The following is a 21,308-nucleotide window of genomic DNA, read 5'->3' as shown; positions in this document are numbered from 1 at the left end:
GGATAAGTAGAAATAAGCCAACTATTTGTGTCAATATATGTTTTTCTCCAAATGCGCTAGGCAAGTGTGACTACTAATCACTCAAAGGATTTCTGCCATATAGACAAGAGATCTTCAGCAGCCCTTACAATAGTTAAACATGAGGATGGCCAAAAGCTTATACAGTACGTAGAATAGATTACCATCTGCTACAACCTGACAAAAGCCATTTTGGACTATGGTAACACAGTGTGCTTGATGTGGGAAGAGATTCCAGAATACTTTGTGCGCTGCTGGCTGTCATATTTAAAGAAAGTTCAGAAGCAGGTACCCATGAGGAAAGATGATAATTAATCAAATAATTAAGGGGTCAACACACAGTGACAGGAAAGGAAGACGACTATTAATCTGTATTAAAAGCAATCTGGTTTTGGGTACTTTCCAGATCCAAATACCAGTAATGCTTCATTTCCTCTAAATTCATTGTTTCACATACATGTGAGAGAGGGGCAAGAAGTTATGCGTTTGTTGATACAAAAAAAAGTTAATGTCTTTTTGGAGGTGGTAAGAAGGCACACAACAGCCAGAATTCTCCCTGAGTTTCCTGTGGATGCGTTGTAACCAATACAGACAGAGAGTTAGAACGGACCATGGAGGTATTATGGCCCACCCCTCTGCTCAGTGCAATGCGGGATCCACAGCTGCATCATCCCTGACAGATGGCTATTGAGCCTCGGCTTAAATAACTCCAGTGAAGGAGAGCCCACCTACCCCCTAAGGCAGCTTGGTGAACAGATTTTCCTGTTAGGAAATGTCTCCTAATCTTTAGCCTAATCTATTCCTCCTACAATTCCTACACATTGTTCTCGTTCTCATCTCTGGGGAAACAGAGAGCAAGTCTGCTCCATCTTCTGCATGATGTAGCCCTTCAGATACAGTATTTGAAGACTCATGCCTCCCCTTAAATCTCCAGCTTCCCAAATTAAACATACTTACTTGCCGATCAGAATGTTGGCAGTTCAAATCTCCGCGACGGGGTGATCTCCCTTGCTCGGTCCCTGCTTCTGCCAACCTAGCAGTTCGAAAGCACGTCAAAGTGCAAGTAGTTAAATAGGTACCGCTCCAGCGGGAAGGTAAACGGCGTTTCCGTGTGCTGCTCTAGTTCGCCAGAAGCGGCTTAGTCATGCTGGCCACATGGCCTGGAAAAGCTGTCTGCGGACAAACGCTAGCTCCCTTGGCCAGTAAAGCGAGATGAGCACAGCAACCCCAGAGTTGTCCACGACTGAACTTAATGGTCAGGGGTCCCTTTACCTTTACCTTTACTCTTCCAGCTATTCCTAATAAGACTTTGTTCCTAGACCCCTTGCTGTCCTGGCTTCCTTCTGCAGGACATGCTCAATGGGCAGATTCACACCTTACATTTGAAACACAACAAATGCACAGTTAAAGCACATGACAAAGAATCCTGGGAACTATAGCTTGTAAAGGGTTCTGGGAATTGTAGGTCTGGGGGGGGGGAATTACAGGATTCTTTGTGGGAAGTCATGAGCTTTAACTGCTTCAAATATATAATGCAGAATGTGGCACTAAGAACTGTTGAGAGTAAAGCAACAACACTTGCAATAAGCTATCTGAATCAGAGGGGCAGCAGCGGGGGCAAGAGACAGAAAAGATAAACCTTTTCCTCCTTCTCACCAATTCCTTTTCCTCTGTGCCCTAATTCAGTTCCAGTGCATTCTGTCTTTATTTCACTTAGCTTTTGAGTCAAAACAAGATTTTCTGTTTGCTGACAGTGCAGCCTCAAGCCTATTATCCAAAAATCAACCTGGGCTTGTTCTGCTTCACTGCAGTATCTCCCACAGTATAACAGCGTTAGCATTTGAACTCATCTGGGTCTAATGACACAAACACAGGTGCAACTCTCATAGTGCTGACATAAGGGGAAAAAAACTTGCTTTAGTGAAATTAAGTTTAAAAACACACACAGGGGAACAGATATGGGCAGGAATCTATATTTTAAAACAAATGCTCTATTGAAACTCAACTTACAGAAGAAGCCAAATGGAGAGCTAGTTACTAAGATGAAATGCATGTTGATGGTGTGCAAAAATATTTTAACTTAATACCAGTCTTAATCAAAACTTATTAAGTAAAGCTTTATGAGTACAATAAAGAAAAATAATTAATTTTGACACAATTTAATTAATTTACAAATAAAAGTATTTATACCCCCTTCTCATTAAATATCAGAGTGGTATACAGCAGTTTCTCATTATTATTACATTGAGTACCTGTTACCTGCTTTACTCCTACCATTTTCAGTAATTAAAAAAAAACTTTTTACCTTTTGAGGAGGGAAAAGGCATCTGTGTCATAGAATATTTTAAAAGTTCCTTACATAGAATCATAGAATTGTAGAATTTGTATAGTAAGTCTGCAATAGGGGTTACATTCTGGGGGTCATGCCTTAAGCCAAAATTGTGTATAGTCAAAACACATTGGGTTCAATTCCTTATTCATTCTGTATGATTGATCTCCATACTGAAATTACTGTGTCTTATAGGTCACTTTCTCCCCTACAAGCATTTTCATAGCTGGTAATAGTTTTGATAACCTCGCAAAAACCAGTTTGTTCACGCTTCCTTAAGCTTGGCTGTTTATAAAATGTAACACTAATAAATTATGTAAATGCCCCCCCCCCAGAATCCCAAATTAGTAGTAGAATTAATATATGGCGGTTCATTTAATTGAGAAATGCCAGCAGTGGTTTTGCAAATATCGATTATGCAGCATTATCATTAATGCATTTATCTATCTATCACCCTGGTTTTCAGCCAAAAAGTCTGCTAGTGCAGCAGCAACAACTACAACAAAAGGCAGTCCTTCCACACTTACAATATAATTGGGGGGGGGGAGGGGAGGGGGAATGAAAATCAAAACAAGCAAACTTAGGAACCAGTTCTTAAAGTTACATAGTTCCTTAAACACCAGCTTGAATGGAAACAGCTCAGATTGGGGCGGAGTCAAAAGGCAGCTGGTCTGTCAGCCTAGCTGATGGAGTGGGCCTTCATTCCCATCTCTCCCCCTACTGGAATATTTATGGTGCAATCCTATGCCTGTATGAGTTGGGGGGCTGAGGCTAAAGTGGCTTAAAATGTTGTCTCTTGTAAGTTTAGATATGTCACATACTAGAGCTTTATTGTTGGTCTCTAATCTAGCAATTGCCAAACCAGGCATGGGAGGAAAGTGTACACAACTCTTATTTGTTTCATTTTTTTTCTTTGCTGCTTCCAAATAATCGGACCAAACAGCAAACTTGTGGATGCTTACTCAGAAATAAACCCTAAAATGTTAAGTTTTTAAGATGTCAACCCTCGTCTTTTGTACATTAGGATATCTTTGTGTGTGTGTGTGTGTGTTTTAAAAAAATCAAAAACTTGCTTTTAGCAGTAATTTTAGAAGCCTTGGAGCATTGATAAAATGTGACATTTTAAAACATTTGTAAAATAGGGGAGAAATTATAGCCGGAAAATGCACTATTTGTGCAATTAACCAGCGAAATATTATCAAGGATCACATATTCTAATGGATCTGTGTAAAAAAAAAAAAAGAAGTGTGAAAAGTGCATAGTGGAACTGCCCAAACTGATGTGTTTTGAATGAATGGCGGGGTTCGTCACTCAAATTTCCCTGTGTCACTTTCATTCCTGCCAAGTAAAATCATCTATTAACTCTACAATAACTACAGTCTACTCAGAGAGCTGAAGGCAAAGCCTTTGGGTTCGTAAGGGGGTGGAGCAGGTTTTTTTGTGTGTGTGTTTTTTACGGAACTGTAGAGAGTGAATCATGCACAGACCTTTACAGAGATGATGTGTGTGTTTTGTACTTTATACTTTCAGGGATAATGCCCAGTGTTACAGGTAGCATCAACCTTCATTAAAAGCAAAGATGTACAATTAAGTGCTCGGAGTAGAAAGCCTTTTGTCGAAGTTTGTTCTTCTTTGCTTTCTTCCCTTCCTTTTCCAACGGCTGAAATAGGCACCACAAAGCTGGTTTTTTAATCGCACTCCTGCCCCTGCATTTTTCCAACCCAATTAGGCCATTACCAGGGCTAAATGAGGCATAGAGCCTCCAAAAGTCACACCGTCGTCCCGGAGATGGAACGTGTGTTGCCGTGGACTTGGCAGGGAGGTGAGCTGGCTGATGATCACTGAAGGGTGACCCGAGGTGTTTGCGCATTCCAGCTTGTGCAGAAAGATCACCTTCACAGAGAGAAAGTGTAACCAATATATTTTGGGTTGTGTTTTTTTTAAAAAACACTTCCAAAAATTATTTTAAGGGACATCGTTCGCTTAAGCAGGGCTGCCCTCATTACTGTCCATTAGTTAGGATCCTAGGTAGAGTCGGGTATTAACAAATCATTGGTACAAGGTGCAATTAGAAGAATTAAAGTTGCTATGCTGTACCGTTTCTGCTTTCAGACCTGTGCTCTCTGCTACTCAGAGCTATTGTGGATTTGTCTGCTGGGGGCGCACGTGAGTCTAGGATCCGTTGCCCTGCCCCACCGATTCAACAACATTCTTAGTCCTTTCTTTGCAGGACTGTGTGGCTACATGTAAACAAGTGTAAAATGATGCACATTGGGGCAAAAAATATATATCTTATGTAAGGACGTTCAGTGGTTGCTCATGAGAAAGCAGTCGAACGCAGCACTTCTAAAAACTAAGTTCTTTATTGTGCAGATATTTACAGTGGAGCAAAAGTTCAAACGTCCATCTCATCCCTCTGCAGAGTCCGGGAATGAACCCTTCCGGTTCTTGGTCCAGCAAAAGAGGTGCGGGATCCTGAACCCCCGCCTCCCCCTTCCACGTCTTTCCTGTCTGCGAACTCGGGGCGCGGGAAACTGTCCCTGTTCCCCGCTTCCCCCTTGGTGCTCAGGCTCTGCGATCTCTTCACAGCTCCTGCGCCGACTTCCTGCCCCTGACTCCCCCTCCCCACTGGAGGAATGGTCACTGCCTTCTGAGGAGGGGGACGACGAACTGGTGAACAGAGGGGGTGGTTCCCTGTACTCCAACCGCTCCCGGGATGCTACCTGCCGTGGCGAGGGGTGTTTCCTGACATCTCAATTTCACATACGGCATATGCTCATGGGGTCTGAACCTGCAGTGACGGACCAGGAGTAAGACCTTAGGGTCATAGTCAGTGTTTGAAACTCAGGTGTATAAACTAGGCGCCAAATGGCTCCTTAAACCAGGTTTGCAGTTGCGAAAACAGAATGCCTAGTTGCCACCTTGGGGCCGGATGGCTCGAAAGTTGTATTTTTCATTACAGCTTTTTGGTTCCTGAAATTCAGTCTGTGCAAATAAAACATAATGAATAGAATTCTAGAGGATGTGTTGCTAGTGTTTGAAAACAGTCAAGATCCAAGGATCTGCCGGCATGCACCTCCAGTTTGTGGAGACATCAGGCGCCATTCTGGCACCTGGGCTTCTTCATTTGGTTGCAAGTGGCCGATTGCAAGGTGCACAATATGCCTGGCGAATTTCCAACGCTGGTCATATTAGATAGCTTAATGAAGATGCCAACCCAGTGTGCATTAGTTATGAAAAAGGCAGATTCCATGCTAGGGATCCTTGGGAAATGAATTGAAAAATTAAACTGCCAATATCATAATGCTGTTATACAAATCCATGGCGTGAACAGTTGGTAGAGCATGAGACTCTTCATCTCAGGGCTGTGGGTTCAAGACCCATATTGGGCGAAAGATTCCTGCATTATAGAGGGTTGGACTAGATGACCCTCATGGTCCCTTCCAACTCTACAATTCTATGATTCTGTGAATGCATTTAGAATACTGTATACAGTTCTGGTTACCTCAAGAAGGATATTGCAAAGTTGAGAAAGGTTCAGAAAAGGGCAACCAAAACGATCAAGCGGGTGACCTATTAAAGAAAGGTTGCAGGATTTGGGACTTGTTCGTTTAGATAAAAAGCAAGTAAGAAACAACATGATAGAAGTTTAGGAAATTATGCATGGAGAAAATGGATAGAGAAGAGGTGTTTTCTGTCTCTCATAACACTAGAGCTCATGGACCTGCAATGAAACTGAACGCATGAGGATTCAGGACAGATAAAGGAAAGGACTTCTTCACGCAGCACATCGCTAAACTGTGTTTCTGCATACCGGTTGCTGGAAAGAGTGCCAAGGGAAGAGTGCTGTGGTGCTTTGAATCCTGCTTGCAGGTTTCAGAAAGACAGCTGGTTCGCCACTGTGAGAACAGGATGCTGGACTAGATGGGCCATTGGCCACATTCTTACTTGAGGAGGAAGTAAGGAATTCGTTTATATTCTGCCTTTCTCCCACCTTGGGACCCAAGGCAGCTTACATGTGGTTCCAGAGCCGTCTCATCCATTGGGGCTGGTGGCGCGGCGCACCAGGGCGCAATGGCCTGGAGGGCGCCTCCGCCCTCCAGCCCCGCTGGCAGCGCCTGCCGGCAGCGCCCTCTGACTCCTGGCAAGGGAGCTGGCCGGCCACGCCACGCCCTCTGGCTGCCCAGCAGAGCACAGGAGCTCTGCGCGCCCTTCCAGCGCTTCCGGGACGGGAGGCGAGGGCAGCCGGCTCGCGCTCCCGCGCGCAGCCGGATGGCGCGGCGCAGCCGGCCAGCTCGCGCCCCGCGCGCAGCCGGCCGGCCGCCCGCCCGATGCAGCGCGAGCTGCCCAGCCGCGCCGCGCCGTCCGGCTGCGCGCGGAGCGCGAATTGCCCGGCTGCGCGCGGGAGCGCGAGCCAGCCGCCCTCGCCTCCCATCCCGGAAGCGCTGGAAGGGCGCGCAGAGCCCCGCGCCGCTCCAGCGCCACGCCCCTCATCCCCCGCTCGCCCACCCCCCTCCCAAGGGGCGGCAAGCGTGGGAGGGAGGCAGCGGAGAGGCGGCATGGCGGGGGCGCCGGAGGGATAGCCGCGCCAGGGCGGCAGATCCCCTTGAGACGGCTCTGTGTGGTTCCCAGACCATCATCTACCCAGGTACCAACCGTACCTTGACCTGCTCAACTTCAGTAAGGTAGTGGTCTCTTGGTCTTCAGACCACACTTTAGAAATGTTTGTCCATAGGAGGGTGTTACCAGGGTGGTGAGGGGTCTGGGAACCATGTCCTCTGAGGAATTGGAGGGGCAACATCCCTAGGCCTCCAACATCTATTTTATGGAAAGTGATCATGTGATCAGCCTGCTCTCAAGGCAGCTTGCAGGCGAGTTCAGTAGACAACTATTGAATCTAACTGTGTCCATCGCACCCTCAATTAATCCTGTTGTAAGGGAAATGCAGGTTATTAGGAGATTCGGTAGCTGAGAAAGAAAGTGCAGGTGATGGAGGCGGTTCTCCTGGCCCCCAATGGTTTGATTTTAGTGATGTATATACGATATGTTTGCTTTGTTGTTTGAGATTTTTAGAATCATGATGCTTGTGTATGCCCCTTTTGAGTTGTAAAAAGAAAAAGGTTATTATTATTATTATTATTATTATTATTATTATTATTATTTACTCTTCATGTGAGTCTTGTTTCAGATTTTTCATCTTCTAAGGAGCGACAATGATTAGGGTTGGAATGGCAGAGAAAGTGGTGATGTGCCATGACTGGACTTGGGCTTCTCATAAACTGGTTTCATGGCCTTGGCAAGGCACTTTCTCTCTGCCTCAGTTCCACAATCATAGTAGCGATGACCAACATCGTAGAGATGTTTTGAGGCCAAATACAACAAGGGTTGGAGGGTCATGACTCATGTACAAATTATTCAAGGAGCTGTTGGCTACGTTTTAAAGCCCTGAACCTGAAAACCTGTCCAAACACGACATTTATCTACAACTCCCTGCTCCAATCAATGTCCTCACTCTCCCAGATTTGACAAGTGCTGGCTGGGGAGAGTGCTATGGTGGTTGGGGCACCACTTACGCGAAATGCCCCTCCTAGCCTGTCCACAAATGTTGCGTCTTTTCTGCGCCAGCCAGAGACGCTCCTCTTTGCCCAGGCTTTCCAATAGGGTTGTGTACAGGTTTTAGTGGCTGTGTTGTTGTGTTGAATTTTATTTATTTGTCTTGCCTTGCTGTTTCTGCGATTTTTAAAAATCCATTTCATTGCATTTGCTCCTTGTCACTTCTAACATGTGGGCTGCCTAAGGTGTTTTGCACTGTAGGTAGCCTCTAATTATGCTTAACAGCAAAATAATGAAGGACTTTGAGATCAGAGATGTGAGCTGTGGACGTCAAGATTTGTAACCTGACTTGGGGGGGTGATTCTGTTGACAGGCGTAAGGGGCCCTGTTATCGTTACTGACGAGTTGCTCTCCCCCACCGCAAAGTAACTTACGGAAACAAACTTTAAAACCATGTACAGTACTGTATATTATCAAAAGACTCAGGAGAAAGGAAAGTGAATGAATCTGTAAGCTGCGTACTGCAGTGGTTTCCAATCCCAAAACTTTTCTCCCTCATGGACCCCTTTAAAATTGCTGGTGGTCTTGACGGGTCACTTGCTGATCTTTCTGCCTGTTATAGAAGTAGCAATATGCTGTGCTTGGTGCTGTGTGGTTTTTAACTGTGTTTTCATTGCTTCTTGTCTTATACAGTGGTACCTCTGGTTAAAGAACTTAATTCGTTCCGGAGCTCCGTTCTTAACCTGAAACGGTTCTTAACCTGAGGTACCACTTTAGCTAATGGGGCCTCCCGCTGCCGCCGCTGCGCAATTTCTGTTCTCATCCTGAGGTAAAGTTCTTAACCCGAGGTACTACTCCTGGTTAGCGGAGTCTGTAACCCGAAGTGTTTGTAACCTGAGGTGTTTGTAACCCAAGGTACCACTGTATTGAATTCAAATTGCAATACAATAAAAAACAACAGAAGTAAAAGAAGCAAGAAAGAATACAGTTGAAAATCAATATGGATGTTGAATGCTGACATGCCACAGACCACCCAAATGATGCTCGCAAACACTGGTGGGCCATGGACCACAATTTGGGAAGCCTTGGCATACTGCATCCCTTATTTTTAAGGCGATGGTAGTGGGGAAGAGGCACAGTCTATGGACAGCTCAGAATGCACCTGAGATAACTTTTTTACATCTCCATTTTCTTTTTAGGGGGTCTTGAAGATGGGCTCCATCTAACAAGCGACGAGCTCTGAGGAAGCAAGAAACTGCTGGATTGGGTCAATTGCAATGGAGAAGACCACTGAGAAGATGGTGGAACTATGGCTGCTATCCTGTGGCTTACCGTACACCAGGCCTCCCCACCAGATCCGCAGTGTGCAGTGTTCAGAAGTGAAAAGGCTTGTTGAAGGTTATTAGGCCTACTCCTCTTGTGTAGCCATTTTGAAGTTTGCAACCTCTGTCCCTCGTGAAAAGGAGGAACGATGACTTTTTATAGTTTCTGTTTGCTCCTCTTTGCGTTTACTTGGAATACCTCTGCCTATGCCTATGGACCGAATCAAAGGGCACAGAAGAAAGGAGACATTATTCTTGGGGGGCTGTTCCCCATTCATTTTGGAGTGGCTGCTAAACACCAGGATCTGAAATCTAGACCAGAATCCGTTGAATGCATAAGGTGAGCCCAAGCGAAAATGTGTTAAAAGTCGCTCACTCCCAAAGCCTGCTACCCACCAAGTTCAAACTAAGTGCTATAGTGTATTGCTAAGCAGCCCCTAAAGCCTTGTCCTGTTGTTATTTAAGTGGCCCAGCTTTCCACGGCTGCAATCCTAATATATGTTTAATAAATGAATGCATTTTAGTTTCTGCCCAGGAACTGTTGGAATCGACCCTTAGTGGGAACCTCCATAAAAATAACAACTTCGTAGCCAGTGGCCACGATTAGGGTGTTGGCTTCTGCTGAGGCTCTCCAGCAAGACTCCAGCAAGACTGATGTGAAAAAAGGAAAGATTGCAGCCTACGAAAGAGCAGCCTACGAAAGAGCCATGGGGGAAATAAGACCATAAATAGAATTATTATTTCACTGCTTCCCACCACCACCCGGCTTTGTGAACAACCAGAACGGTGTCTGATAAGTTTGCATGCCCTGAAATGAAGTTTTACAGCTGATCTGTAGCTCTTGAAAAAAAATAGTGAATGTACATTTCAGTAGCTAGAGCAGGCTCCCCAAAAACTCTGTTTCAATTCTTGTCCCTGCAAATGTATAGGCTGAAAGTTTCTTTACCCACCCCTCGTATAGCACAGTGGTGGGCAAAGAAACTACAGATAAGCTGTGAAACTTCATTTCAGGGCATGCAAACTTATCAAATATAGTAATAAATACATAATCACCTCCTCTTTTGCTCCCACAGTAGGCAAAATTGGAGCAAAGTGCATTGGGAGCACTGAAGGAAGGTGGAGGAGGTTAAAACTACCTTGCTATTACTGGCCTGACTCTGAGAGCTCTCCACAGATGTGGGTGCTGTTGCCCTGCATTCTGTTAGTGACTCGTGGAGGTCAACAATTGGAGTGCTTGAAGCTGATTGGTTTTAGCACCATCACAAAAGTTCTTCTTTATGCAAATAATTGTTCGGATTGACCAGGGGTCCACGTGGCTAGGATAATTCCTAATGGGAATAATAATACCGTAGTTTTCCAGCCTACCTTTTGAAACATACTTCACCAAAATGACTAGAACCATGGCAATGCAGTGTCTGCCCTCCCCCTGCATGTGCTATACCTAAGAACAGGCACCCCCAAACTCGGCCCTCCAGCTGTTTTGGGACTACAACTCCCATCATCCCTAGCTATCAGGACCAGTGGTCAGGGATGATGGGAATTGTAGTCCCAAAACAGCTGGAGGCCCGAGTTTGGGGATGTCTGCCTAAGAAGCTGTTCCAGAAGGATACCTTGGTCAATAGGCATTTAAAAAAAAACCCAAAACATTGAGAGATCCAGAAGAATCAACCAAGTTACACACCTCATCAAAATTAATCTTGGTCTGCTTCAGCATGTATGAAATGGCCAGTTGTTCTGCAGTTTTGAGTTTACTTCTTTGAAATGAATAGAATCATAGCTCTTTGATGGAAAGATAGACTTTGGCCATGCTCCTTAGCTTACTCAGACACTTGTTCTCCACTCTTTCCCCCACCTTCAAGCCAGTTGTCATCATTTTAATTTCCCCCCTCTTTTTCATAGGTATAATTTTCGTGGTTTCCGTTGGCTTCAGGCAATGATCTTTGCCATTGAGGAAATTAATAACAGCCCAACACTTCTTCCCAACATGACCCTTGGATACAGCATATTTGATACCTGCAACACGGTCTCCAAAGCCCTGGAAGCCACGCTGAGTTTTGTGGCCCAAAACAAGATAGACTCTCTGAATCTGGATGAGTTCTGCAATTGCTCAGAGCACATTCCCTCCACGATCGCAGTGGTGGGAGCAACTGGTTCTGGGATCTCTACTGCCGTGGCCAATCTTCTGGGTCTCTTTTACATACCTCAGGTACTGGATATATGCTACTCTTTTCCCAAATGTGGAATGTGTGTGTGTAGCATGGGGGCTTTTTCCAGCTCATTTCAATTAAAACCAAAGAGCATTCAAAAGCCAAACTAAAAACAGATAAAACAAATCCACAGTCACAAAAGACTGGTAGAATAAAATTTGCACGTAATTTGTCGGCTACCTAAGTCCTGTCTCCATGTTGCCCATTTATAATGGGGTTCTGCAGAGTTCTGTCTTATCATGCTGGTTAGCATCTACTTGAAGCTGTGGTGGTTAAGAGCGGTAGACTCGTAATCTGGGGAACCGGGTTCATGTCTCCACTCCTCCACACGCAGCTGCTGGGTGACCTTGGGCCAGTCACACTTCTTTGAAGTCTCTCAGCCCCACTCACCTCACAGAGTGTTTGTTGTGGGGGAGGAAGGGAAAGGAGAATGGTAGCCGCTTTGAGACTCCTTCGGGTAGTGAAAAGCAGGATATCAAATCCAAACTCTTCTTCTTCTTCTTCTTCTTCTTCTTCTTCTTCTTCTTCTTCTGGAGGCTATTGGCTGAAGTTTGCTGTCAACAGTATGCTGAAGACAAGAAGCTGTACCTCTCCTTTCCATCTTAACACAGGGAAGCGGTCTTATCTATTCACTTAAGATATTTCTTAACCACCCTTCATCAGAAGTTTCCAGGGTGGTGTACAACAAACCAGGGAAACAATTTGCACAATATATGTATAGTGTGCGTGTGTGTGCGCGCACATGTCCCTGAAGGAGCCACAAATTAAAAGGAAAATTGGCAGAATATATATTTTGTTCACATGCCACCACAGAAAAGGCTCTTTCCTTTGTAGGCTGATTTGGGTCACATATCCAGGTTGCTAGCCAATTAGGGGTTTAAAAGCAAACACCAGAACCTTAAATTGGGTGTGGAAGTGAAAAGGGTTGAGATTTGAAAACTGTTGTTTGAACTTAGTCATTAACTGGATGCAGGCAAGCACACTGAAACTTTAATCCTATTTAAGGTAACATTTGTAAAAAAACAACAATCCAGAAGCATTTCTCTTGGGAATTATGGGATCAGAACTACCTAAACAGTACAGTATAGAAATTTATTTATGTGTGCGACCACAGCTGCAAGAATGTTATTTGCCCAAAATGAAAGGAAGAAGAGGTCCCGACGAGAGAAGAATGGTTACAGAAACTAATGGAGTATGCAGAAAACTTACCAGAAAAACCAGAAATCAAGAGAACAAACTTTTTAGAAAGGAATGGAAATGTTCTATTGAGTATTTACAAACAAACTGTAAATAGATCAAGATATTGGCAGGATTGTTGTAAAAACCTGCAGTTTCAAAAATATATATGAGAATAGATAAATAAAGGAATAAGTTAAGATAATTTGGAGTATGCAGGAAAGGTCGAAAATAAATGTAAAGAATTGCAGAAAGGGGGAAGGGAGTCGAAGTCAGGAATGTTAAAATTATGGTTGAATAATTACCGGTATTCGGTAATTGTATATAAATGAAAACTATAAATAGAATTATTTGTAAAAAAAGAAACTTTAATCCAGAGAACGCAGAAAATGCTTTGGTCATTGGAAGTGCAGACCTAGTGATAGGGATAGTTTGTTTTGGGTGAGGTAGCACACTACATTTAAAAAAACAGGTTTGTAGATTGGGGCTCTGATGTTGCTTATATAATGTCAGATATTTAAAGCACATGAATTCCCCCAGAGAATTCTGGGAGCTGTAGTTTGTTAAGGGTGCTGGAAACTGTAGTGCTCTTGAGGGGTGAGCTACAGTTCCTAGCGTCCTTAGGGCAAAGCCATGTGCTTTATATCTATGGTATAGATTTGCTTTCAGATGGTAGTGGTGACCAGAAGTATCTTAAACTGGTGTGCCAACTAGTGTCTGTTCCTGGTCATGGTTGCACATGCCTTGAGAATCTGGATTACTATGGTGCCCTCTGAGAGGGGCTGCCTTTGAAGAGTATTGGGACATCTGGTTCAAACTGCAACTATCAGAATTTTCATGAGCTTTCCTGTTCCTTTCTTATACCAATTTCACTGGCTGCTTGTTTCATTTATGGGCCTAATTCAAGAGGCTGGTCATCACCTTTAAAGCAGTGGCATAGCGTCAATTGCCGGTGCTTGGGGTGGGCAGGCATGCCCTGGGCGGGGGAGCACCAGCCCAGCCCTTGCCACTGACACAGCTGGAGCAATCCCACCCCCACTGAAGCAAAGCAGGGCCGTGTTAAGTCACCTGCTTTAAAGAATATATACCGGTACATATATACATATTCATACATACACACACACACACACACACACACACACACACACATTTATACATATACACAAACATATACTGTATATATAAGCGCACGCGCACACACAGATAAATTGTGCTGGGGTTGCAGCTGGGGTGTTGTGATTGGCTGGTGCATCTGTTAATAGCTTGTATTACCTCGGGTTACGGACCTGATCCGTTCCGGGGTGCCATTCACACCCCGAAAAGTCCGTAACCTGAGCGGTGATATCGCGCATGCGTGAAAGCGTGATACTGCGCTTCTGCGCATGTGTGAACTGCGCAGACTGATTCTGCGCATGTGCAGACCGCACAGAATGGTTCTGCGCATGCTCGCACGGCGAAACCCGGAAGTAAACACTTCCGGGTTTGCCACGTTCAGAACACGAAGAAACGCAACACGCAGCTATCGTAACCCGAGGTATGACTGTATTTTAATCGGCTTCGTTATATGTCACCTGGAAGTTTCAGTATGAGACGACCAACAAATATAAGGATTATCTCCTACCATGTATTCTGGTCCATCCGTTGTGATAAGCAGGAGTATCTTCTATATATATCCTACCACCATCTGGGCACGGTTGGTAGAAAAAAGGAACAAGGTCTTCTCTCTTGTTGTTCATAAGCTGTAGCATTCCATGCCGTGCAGTTTTTATCTCCCGCCCCCGGCCTATTTGAATAATTTTGTTTTTCCTTAGGCAAGCCTCTGTTTGATCCCTCCCTCCCCCCCCCCTGCCTTCACCTCTCTCTTGCATTTTAGTCTGATTAGTGTCCATGGTATTTTTTTCTGTGTGTTTTCTTCTGTATGCTGCAAATCTCTTGGGTGCTCCACTGGAGTAGAAAAATATAAAGCTTTAAAGTTAATTGGTCTGTATATAAAATGTTTACAGTACTGTACTGGTGTCACATATTCTATAATCTATTGGAACATAAAATTAACATAGTTGGTTCAAGGACAGCCCCACATAGACTCTGTTGCAGTAATCAAGCCTGCAGGTTATGAGAGTGTGGATTACCATTGCAAGGTTTCTCTGTTCCAAAGAAGAGACACAGTGTTCAGAGCAGACATAGCATTTGGATGTTTAGTAATTTAGAAATATAAAGAGTCTGTGATGTTGACGTTAGCAGTGGAAACTAGGTCTCATTTGGAATCGGAGGGTTGCTTTGAATACCAGCACCCCAGAGCCCTCTTTTTGTGCATTCATTGCACAAAAGGACTCTGCGCCACTGGTCCTGTCCCCGGTATATGCATGCATATGCAGGGATATAGGCAAGAAGGAAACATAAGTGTGAGCTTCCACGTGATGGGGAAATCCCTGCAATCAGGAATGCCTCTCCATTTACTGAAAGCATTTGATCCCTATTTAGAACCTCAATTTGGAATTTATGGGTCTTCTAGATTTGTCTTTGTCTGTAATGCTGGGTCTCTTGGATGTGGCTTCCCGTCTGTGGGAGATACTAGTGCCAGCTTCTGCTGCTAGGAGATAGATAAAAAAAATAATATATGTATAAAACCCAGCATAGGGTTCTTTTCTGTTTACTCATCCCCCAGCTAACTCATTAACGGTGGAGGGCATGAAGGGCATATAATTTACTTGGCTTGCATAGATAAGGAGGGCAGAGAACTGGACGTGATTAGGAGGAAAGTTTATTCTTCATCAGCTTTGGCTTTCCAAATTGCCAATTATCAAGCCATTATAGGAAGATACCAGTTGTTTTTATGGAAGCATATCTCATCTTTTTTCACGGAAGCGTATGTCACTCCCAGATGAGAAGCAGTTGGATAAGGTTCCGCAGACAGAAGCATTTAGACTGACCAAGCAGCAAATGAATACTGCTTGTCATCTAGCAGATTGCACGGGGAGGGAATATTGCTTCGTTTGCCTTTCTGAGAAAGCATGCATGACTTCTACCAAATGAGACAGAGAAGGCATGGGTGGAAGGTCATTCTCTCTATCTCTTCCTCCTCACCCCCCCCCCCCCATTTTGATGGTTGCAAGTTGTTTAGTACAGTGTTTTTCAACCTTTTTTGGGCAAAGGCACACTTGTTTCATGAAAAAAATCACGAGGCACACCACCATTAGAAAATGTTAAAAAAATTAACTCTGTGCCTATATTGACTATATATAAAGTAATTTTCCCACGGCACACCAGGCAACATCTCGCGGCACACTAGTGTGCCATGGAACAGTGGTTGAAAAACACTGGTTTAGTACTCCAAATGTCAGCCCTTTGGAGAAAGTCTTGAAGAAAACATTCAGCACTAGATTTATAGGAATCCTTGCATCTCTAGTTCTTTGAGAGCCAGTGTCAAGCAAGGTTTTAGGTCTAGTAGATTGTTTGAAGTCACCAAATGGGAACCAGCAAAATTTGTTCCCAGTTCCAGAAGTTGAAGGCAAGCTTCGTGAACAGATCAGTACAGACAGCGGACTCAGGAAGTGATTCTCAATATTGATTAAAAAGTGGGAGGGAGTCGTTGCCCCCCCCCCATCCTGTGAATTCTGATGTGTGCTAAAGGCTGGTAAAGGTAAAGGGACCCCTGACCGTTAAGTCCAGTCACGGACGACTCTGGTTGTGGCACTCATCTCGCTTTATTGGCTGAGGGAGCCGGCGTTTGTCCGCAGACAGCTTCCAGGTCATGCGGCCAGCATGACTAAGCCGCTTCTGGCAAATCAGAGCAGCGCACGGAAACACTGTTTACCTTCCCGCCGGAGTGGTACCTATTTATCTACTTGCACTTTGACGTGCTTTCAAACTGCTAGGTTGGCAGGAGCTGGGACTGAACAACGGGAGCTCACCCCGTCGCAGGGATTCGAACTGCTGACCTGATCGGCAAGCCCTAGGCTCTGTGGTTTAGACCACAGCGCCACCCACGTCCCATGCTAAAGGCTGATAGCTGCATCAGATGGTAAGGCATCCTACATTAACCAGTTGATGAGCTGTCCAGCTGCATTAGCAAGGTGCACTCTTGCATTTTAGAACCTCATGGGGCTGGAGTTGTCTTTTAAGGAACAGCCAGCTTGTATTTCCCACTTTACAGATTATTATTATTTTCATAATTCTAATGTACGCGTATATATTTTGAAAGAAAGAAAATTGCTGTTTACTGATAGCTTCTTCAGCGTATATCAGAAATAAATAAATAAATAAACCCAAGGGTGGATTCTTGCTTCCAAGCCATAATAATGGGATGTTCTAAATTCAAACCCAGAATGGTCAGATTACTACATTTTGTTTGTGGATTCATTGTTGTTGCAGTTATTGAGAACTATAGCCATATTTCTAAAAGTGTGTGTTGAGGGAGCTGAGTGAGTTTCACGCATAAATGTGAATGATTTGAGACGTCAGAAGAGCAGCAGTTTAATATCTGTGTTATTTAAAACTCTCGGGTAGATGCCACCTGGACATGGTAATTTGTTATTATTTGACTGTCAGTAAGGCCTAGAATGTTGTCTCCTGTCATTACTATTTGCTTTGAACTCCCTGCAAAAAGTCAGCTCAGGCATGGTGTGGTTTGCGTTTTCACAGTGAAGAGTGCACAATTAATTTATTCAGGGTTTTTCCCCCTTTCCCCTTTTGTTGCCCTGCTTTAGTACACCTTTAATTCCCTTTATAATATTGGGTGTAAGGACAGTTTTCACACAATTAACGTATGAACAGGGTTAATGAGGGGAGGGGAGCCAGACTGAGTGAGGGAAGAGGGGGTTAATCAGAGTAGGATGAGAGAGAGTATGGCACTAGGCCCCAAATCTGCACCATTCATTTAAAGCAGTATCATACCACTTTAAATTGCCATGGCTTCCCTCAAAGAATCCTGGGAAATGCAGTTTGTTAAGGGTGCTGAAGGTTGCTAGGAGACCCCTATTCCCCTCACAGAGCTCCAATTCACCGAGTTCTCTGGGAACAGGAATTAACAATTAAACTACACTCATAACTGACCCATTTGTGGTCCCTGTGTGCTACACAGTCTTGTTTAGCACCCTAATTAAAACCTGCCCCTGTCAACTTCACATCTGCTGGTTGTATGTGCTCCACTTCAAAGTCACTGTGCACCTATAACGAGTGACCAGCTTCATCTACTATCCATTGCAGCACCTCTGCATGTGCAGCTACATTGATAATACATTTAAAGCCTATACAGTGCACATTTTACAGCACATTACTTCCCCCATGAGAATCCTGGGAACTGTAGTTTGTTATGGGTATTGGGGGTTGTGAGGGGAAACTACAGTTCCCAGGATTATCTGGAGAAAGCATGAGCTTTAAGTTTCTGTTGAATGCACTTCAAACATACGGTGCGGACCTGCCCAGTAGCCTAGATTTATTTATTTTATTTATTTATTGAATTTATATACCACCCTACAACTGGAGATCTCAGGGCAGTATCCTGAACAGTCCTTGGTTTCCTCCCTTTTGTTTCTGTCTTGTTTCTACTCTTAAGGAGGAGAGGATGCAAACTGTAACTTTTTCCCCTATGAGGAAAGGAGAAGGGTGCTATGTGATTCATTTTTGTCCGTTTTCCCATCTTATTGTCAGACTTCTTAATTACAGTGGTACCTCTGGTTACAAACTTAATTCGTTCCGGAGGTCCGTTCTTAACCTGAAACCGTTCTTAAGCTGAGGTACCAACTTTAGCTAATGGGGCCTCCCGCTGCTGCCGCGCCACTGCTGTGCAATTTCTGTTCTCATCCTGGGGCAAAGTTCTTAACCTGAGGTACTATTTCTGGGTTAGCGGAGTCTGTAACCCGAAGTGTTTGTAACACGAGGTGTTCGTAACCCGAGGTACCACTGTATACAGTCTCAGCTACCTATAAATTCTTAATTCCAGATTCCCACTGAGAATTCAATTTCAAGCATACGTTGAGGGGGGAATAAATAGTTACGCCCAGCTTTTTTGTCTATGTAATTCTGTGTATTTTGCACCCTAGTAGATGGAGCACAAGACAAAGTTTGAGGTAAGCCGGCGGAAAGACAGACTATAAGACCATTAGAACATTTTAAATGTTTGTGTTTGGGGCATCGCTTTCCTCATACGCCATAAGAATTCCAAGACGGCAAGAGCAAAGGAAACCTTTTATAAATTGTTTCTGCTGACTCGCTGCTTTTACTCGGTTTGCTTAACTGCTTCTTCGCTGTCCCCTCTCGCAGGTTAGCTATGCTTCATCCAGCCGTCTGCTGAGCAACAGGAATGAGTACAAATCTTTCCTGCGTACCATACCCAACGACGAACATCAGGCCACCGCCATGGCAGACATTGTCGAGTACTTCCGCTGGAACTGGGTGGGCACCATTGCGGCAGATGACAATTACGGCCGGCCAGGAATCGAAAAGTTCAGGGAAGAGACCGAGGAGAGAAACATCTGCATTGACTTCAGTGAGCTCATCGCACAGTACTTGCCCGAGGACCAGATCCAGCAGGTGGTGAAAGTCATTGAGAATTCCACAGCGAAGGTGATAGTCGTTTTCTCAAGTGGCCCCGATCTGGAACCCCTGATCAAAGAGATTGTGACACGTAACATCACTGGCAGGATTTGGCTGGCCAGTGAAGCCTGGGCCAGCTCTTCGCTGATAGCTATGCCAGAGTTCTTTCACGTCATGGGCGGCACAATTGGATTTGCTCTGAAGGCAGGGCAGATCCCCGGCTTCCGCAACTTTCTGCGGAAGGTGAATCCGAGGAAATCGGTTAACAATGGATTTATCAAAGAGTTTTGGGAGGAGACTTTTAACTGCTACCTGGCAGATAGCAACAAAAATTATCCAGGTTCTGCTTCTTTCCAGAAGAGCCGCGAAGAAGGCATTGGAGTTGGAAATGGCACAAGTGCCTTCCGCGCCCCCTGTACTGGGCACGAAAATATCACCAGTGTGGAGACTCCTTACATGGATTATACTCACCTGCGGATATCCTACAATGTATACTTGGCCGTATACTCCATTGCCCATGCTTTGCAGGATATATACACTTGCACCCCTGGGAAAGGACTGTTCACCAATGGGTCATGTGCTGACATCAAGAAAGTGGAAGCATGGCAGGTAAATTTTTCGCCACAGTTACAGAGTTGTACACAAAATTACAAGACACAAAATTGAACACCATGTATGCATTGTTAAAGGTCAACATTATTCAGTGCTTTTAGCAAGAGCCTAACCATGGGAGGTGTGGAGTGTTGGGTGATACATTCCCCTCTGGTTTCACAGACCCTACCATGTAAGCCAGTGTATCTCAAACTTGGGTTTCCACCTGTTGTTGGGCTACAACCCCCATCATCCATGACACTGGTTCTGCTAGCTAGGGATGGTTGGAGTTGTAGTCAAACAACAGCTGGACACCCAAGTTTGAGAAACACTGATAGGCTATGCTTGGCAACACCCTACCCCTGTTTTTGTTGTCCAAGGAGCCATCATGGAATATATCGGCATGCAGGAAGAGGAGACTCTCTTCAGGGGTTAGGACAGAGGAGGACATGCCAGGGAGCCAAATCATTTAGCTCACTGGTCTTCAACTGTTGAGTCACAGCTTGAACCAAGGTAGGTTGCAACAGGAGCACCACCACCATGCAAATATATGGTAAAAGATAAAGAAATGGGTCCCGAAATGCATGTTTGGGTTAAAAGTGGGTCCTGGGTCTGGAAAGGCTGCAGATACTTACTCTAGCTCACATTTAGAGTCAGTTCTACTATCTTTCTCCCTCTCTGCTACATTGGTTTGTTTAGTGATCCATCCATCCACTTTCACCCACCCCACTTCATCATTCTGTTATTCCCCTCCACTTACTCTTTCAGGTTTCTTGCACTCCTCCTTTTATGTCCTTCAAAGAGCTTTCCTATTCCTTCTGTTCTCTTCTCTCTGTTTCTTCAGCATCTCAGAAGCTCCCAAAATCTCTGGTTTAGCACTTTAGGGCTAAACCTTCACAGGAAGGATTCAATCAAGGAGAAGATCTTTTATAGTGTGGCAGATGAGCATTGCCATGTGGATGATTCATTCTGCCATGCCTCCATCTGTTCTGCTCTCTCCCACCCATTGAAAAAGGAGGTGGGGTGGTAGCTCAGCAAGTTGAATGTGGGGGTGCTCTAGGGCTTGTAGATATCAGATGAGCTCAAGAATTGTATACAGTGGTACCTTGGTTTGCATACATTTTGGATTACAAACACGTCAAACCCAGAAGTGTGTGTCCCAGTTTCCAACCTCTTTTTGGATTACAACCCATTTTTTTGGATTACAAACCATTTTTTTGGGTTACAGGTTGGTCTGCCCTAGTCAAAAAAAAATTCCTTCCAGTAGCACCTTAGAGACCAACTAAGTTTGTTCTTGGTATCTGAAGAAGTGTGCATGCACACGAAAGCTCATACCAAGAACAAACTTAGTTGGTCTCTAAGGTGCTACTGGAAGGAATTTTTTATTTAATTTTTTTGGAGGCCCCATTGGCGAAAGTGCGGCTTGGGTTACAACCTGTTTTGGTTTACAAACGGACCTCCGGAACGGATTATGGTTGTAAACCAAGGTACCACTGTATATTTCTTTTTTTAAAAATCCCTATGTGTGTGGGACACATACACTTTCATTCAATAATATGCCTCTTTCATTTTTGTTCT

At 44.4% G+C, this 21,308-nt stretch overlaps 1 protein-coding gene across 1 annotated transcript in view; it reads left to right on the top strand.

Annotated features, from left to right (window-relative positions):
• The first annotated feature begins 9,112 nt into the window (after nt 1–9,112).
• CASR (calcium sensing receptor) overlaps nt 9,113–21,308 on the top strand; it is a 31,754-nt gene continuing 19,558 nt past the window's right edge. The window contains exons 1-3 of the mRNA XM_033173602.1: nt 9,113–9,562; nt 11,122–11,428; nt 18,867–19,748. Of these exons, the coding sequence (XP_033029493.1) occupies nt 9,372–9,562; nt 11,122–11,428; nt 18,867–19,748 (1,380 nt within the window). The 5' untranslated portion in view covers nt 9,113–9,371. The remainder of the gene's footprint in view (nt 9,563–11,121; nt 11,429–18,866; nt 19,749–21,308) is intronic.

This window comes from Lacerta agilis, chromosome 16 (genome assembly GCF_009819535.1).
Source record: "Lacerta agilis isolate rLacAgi1 chromosome 16, rLacAgi1.pri, whole genome shotgun sequence".
In the NCBI taxonomy this organism is placed as follows: domain Eukaryota; kingdom Metazoa; phylum Chordata; class Lepidosauria; order Squamata; family Lacertidae; genus Lacerta; species Lacerta agilis.
This window is presented reverse-complemented; position numbering and strand designations above follow the sequence as displayed.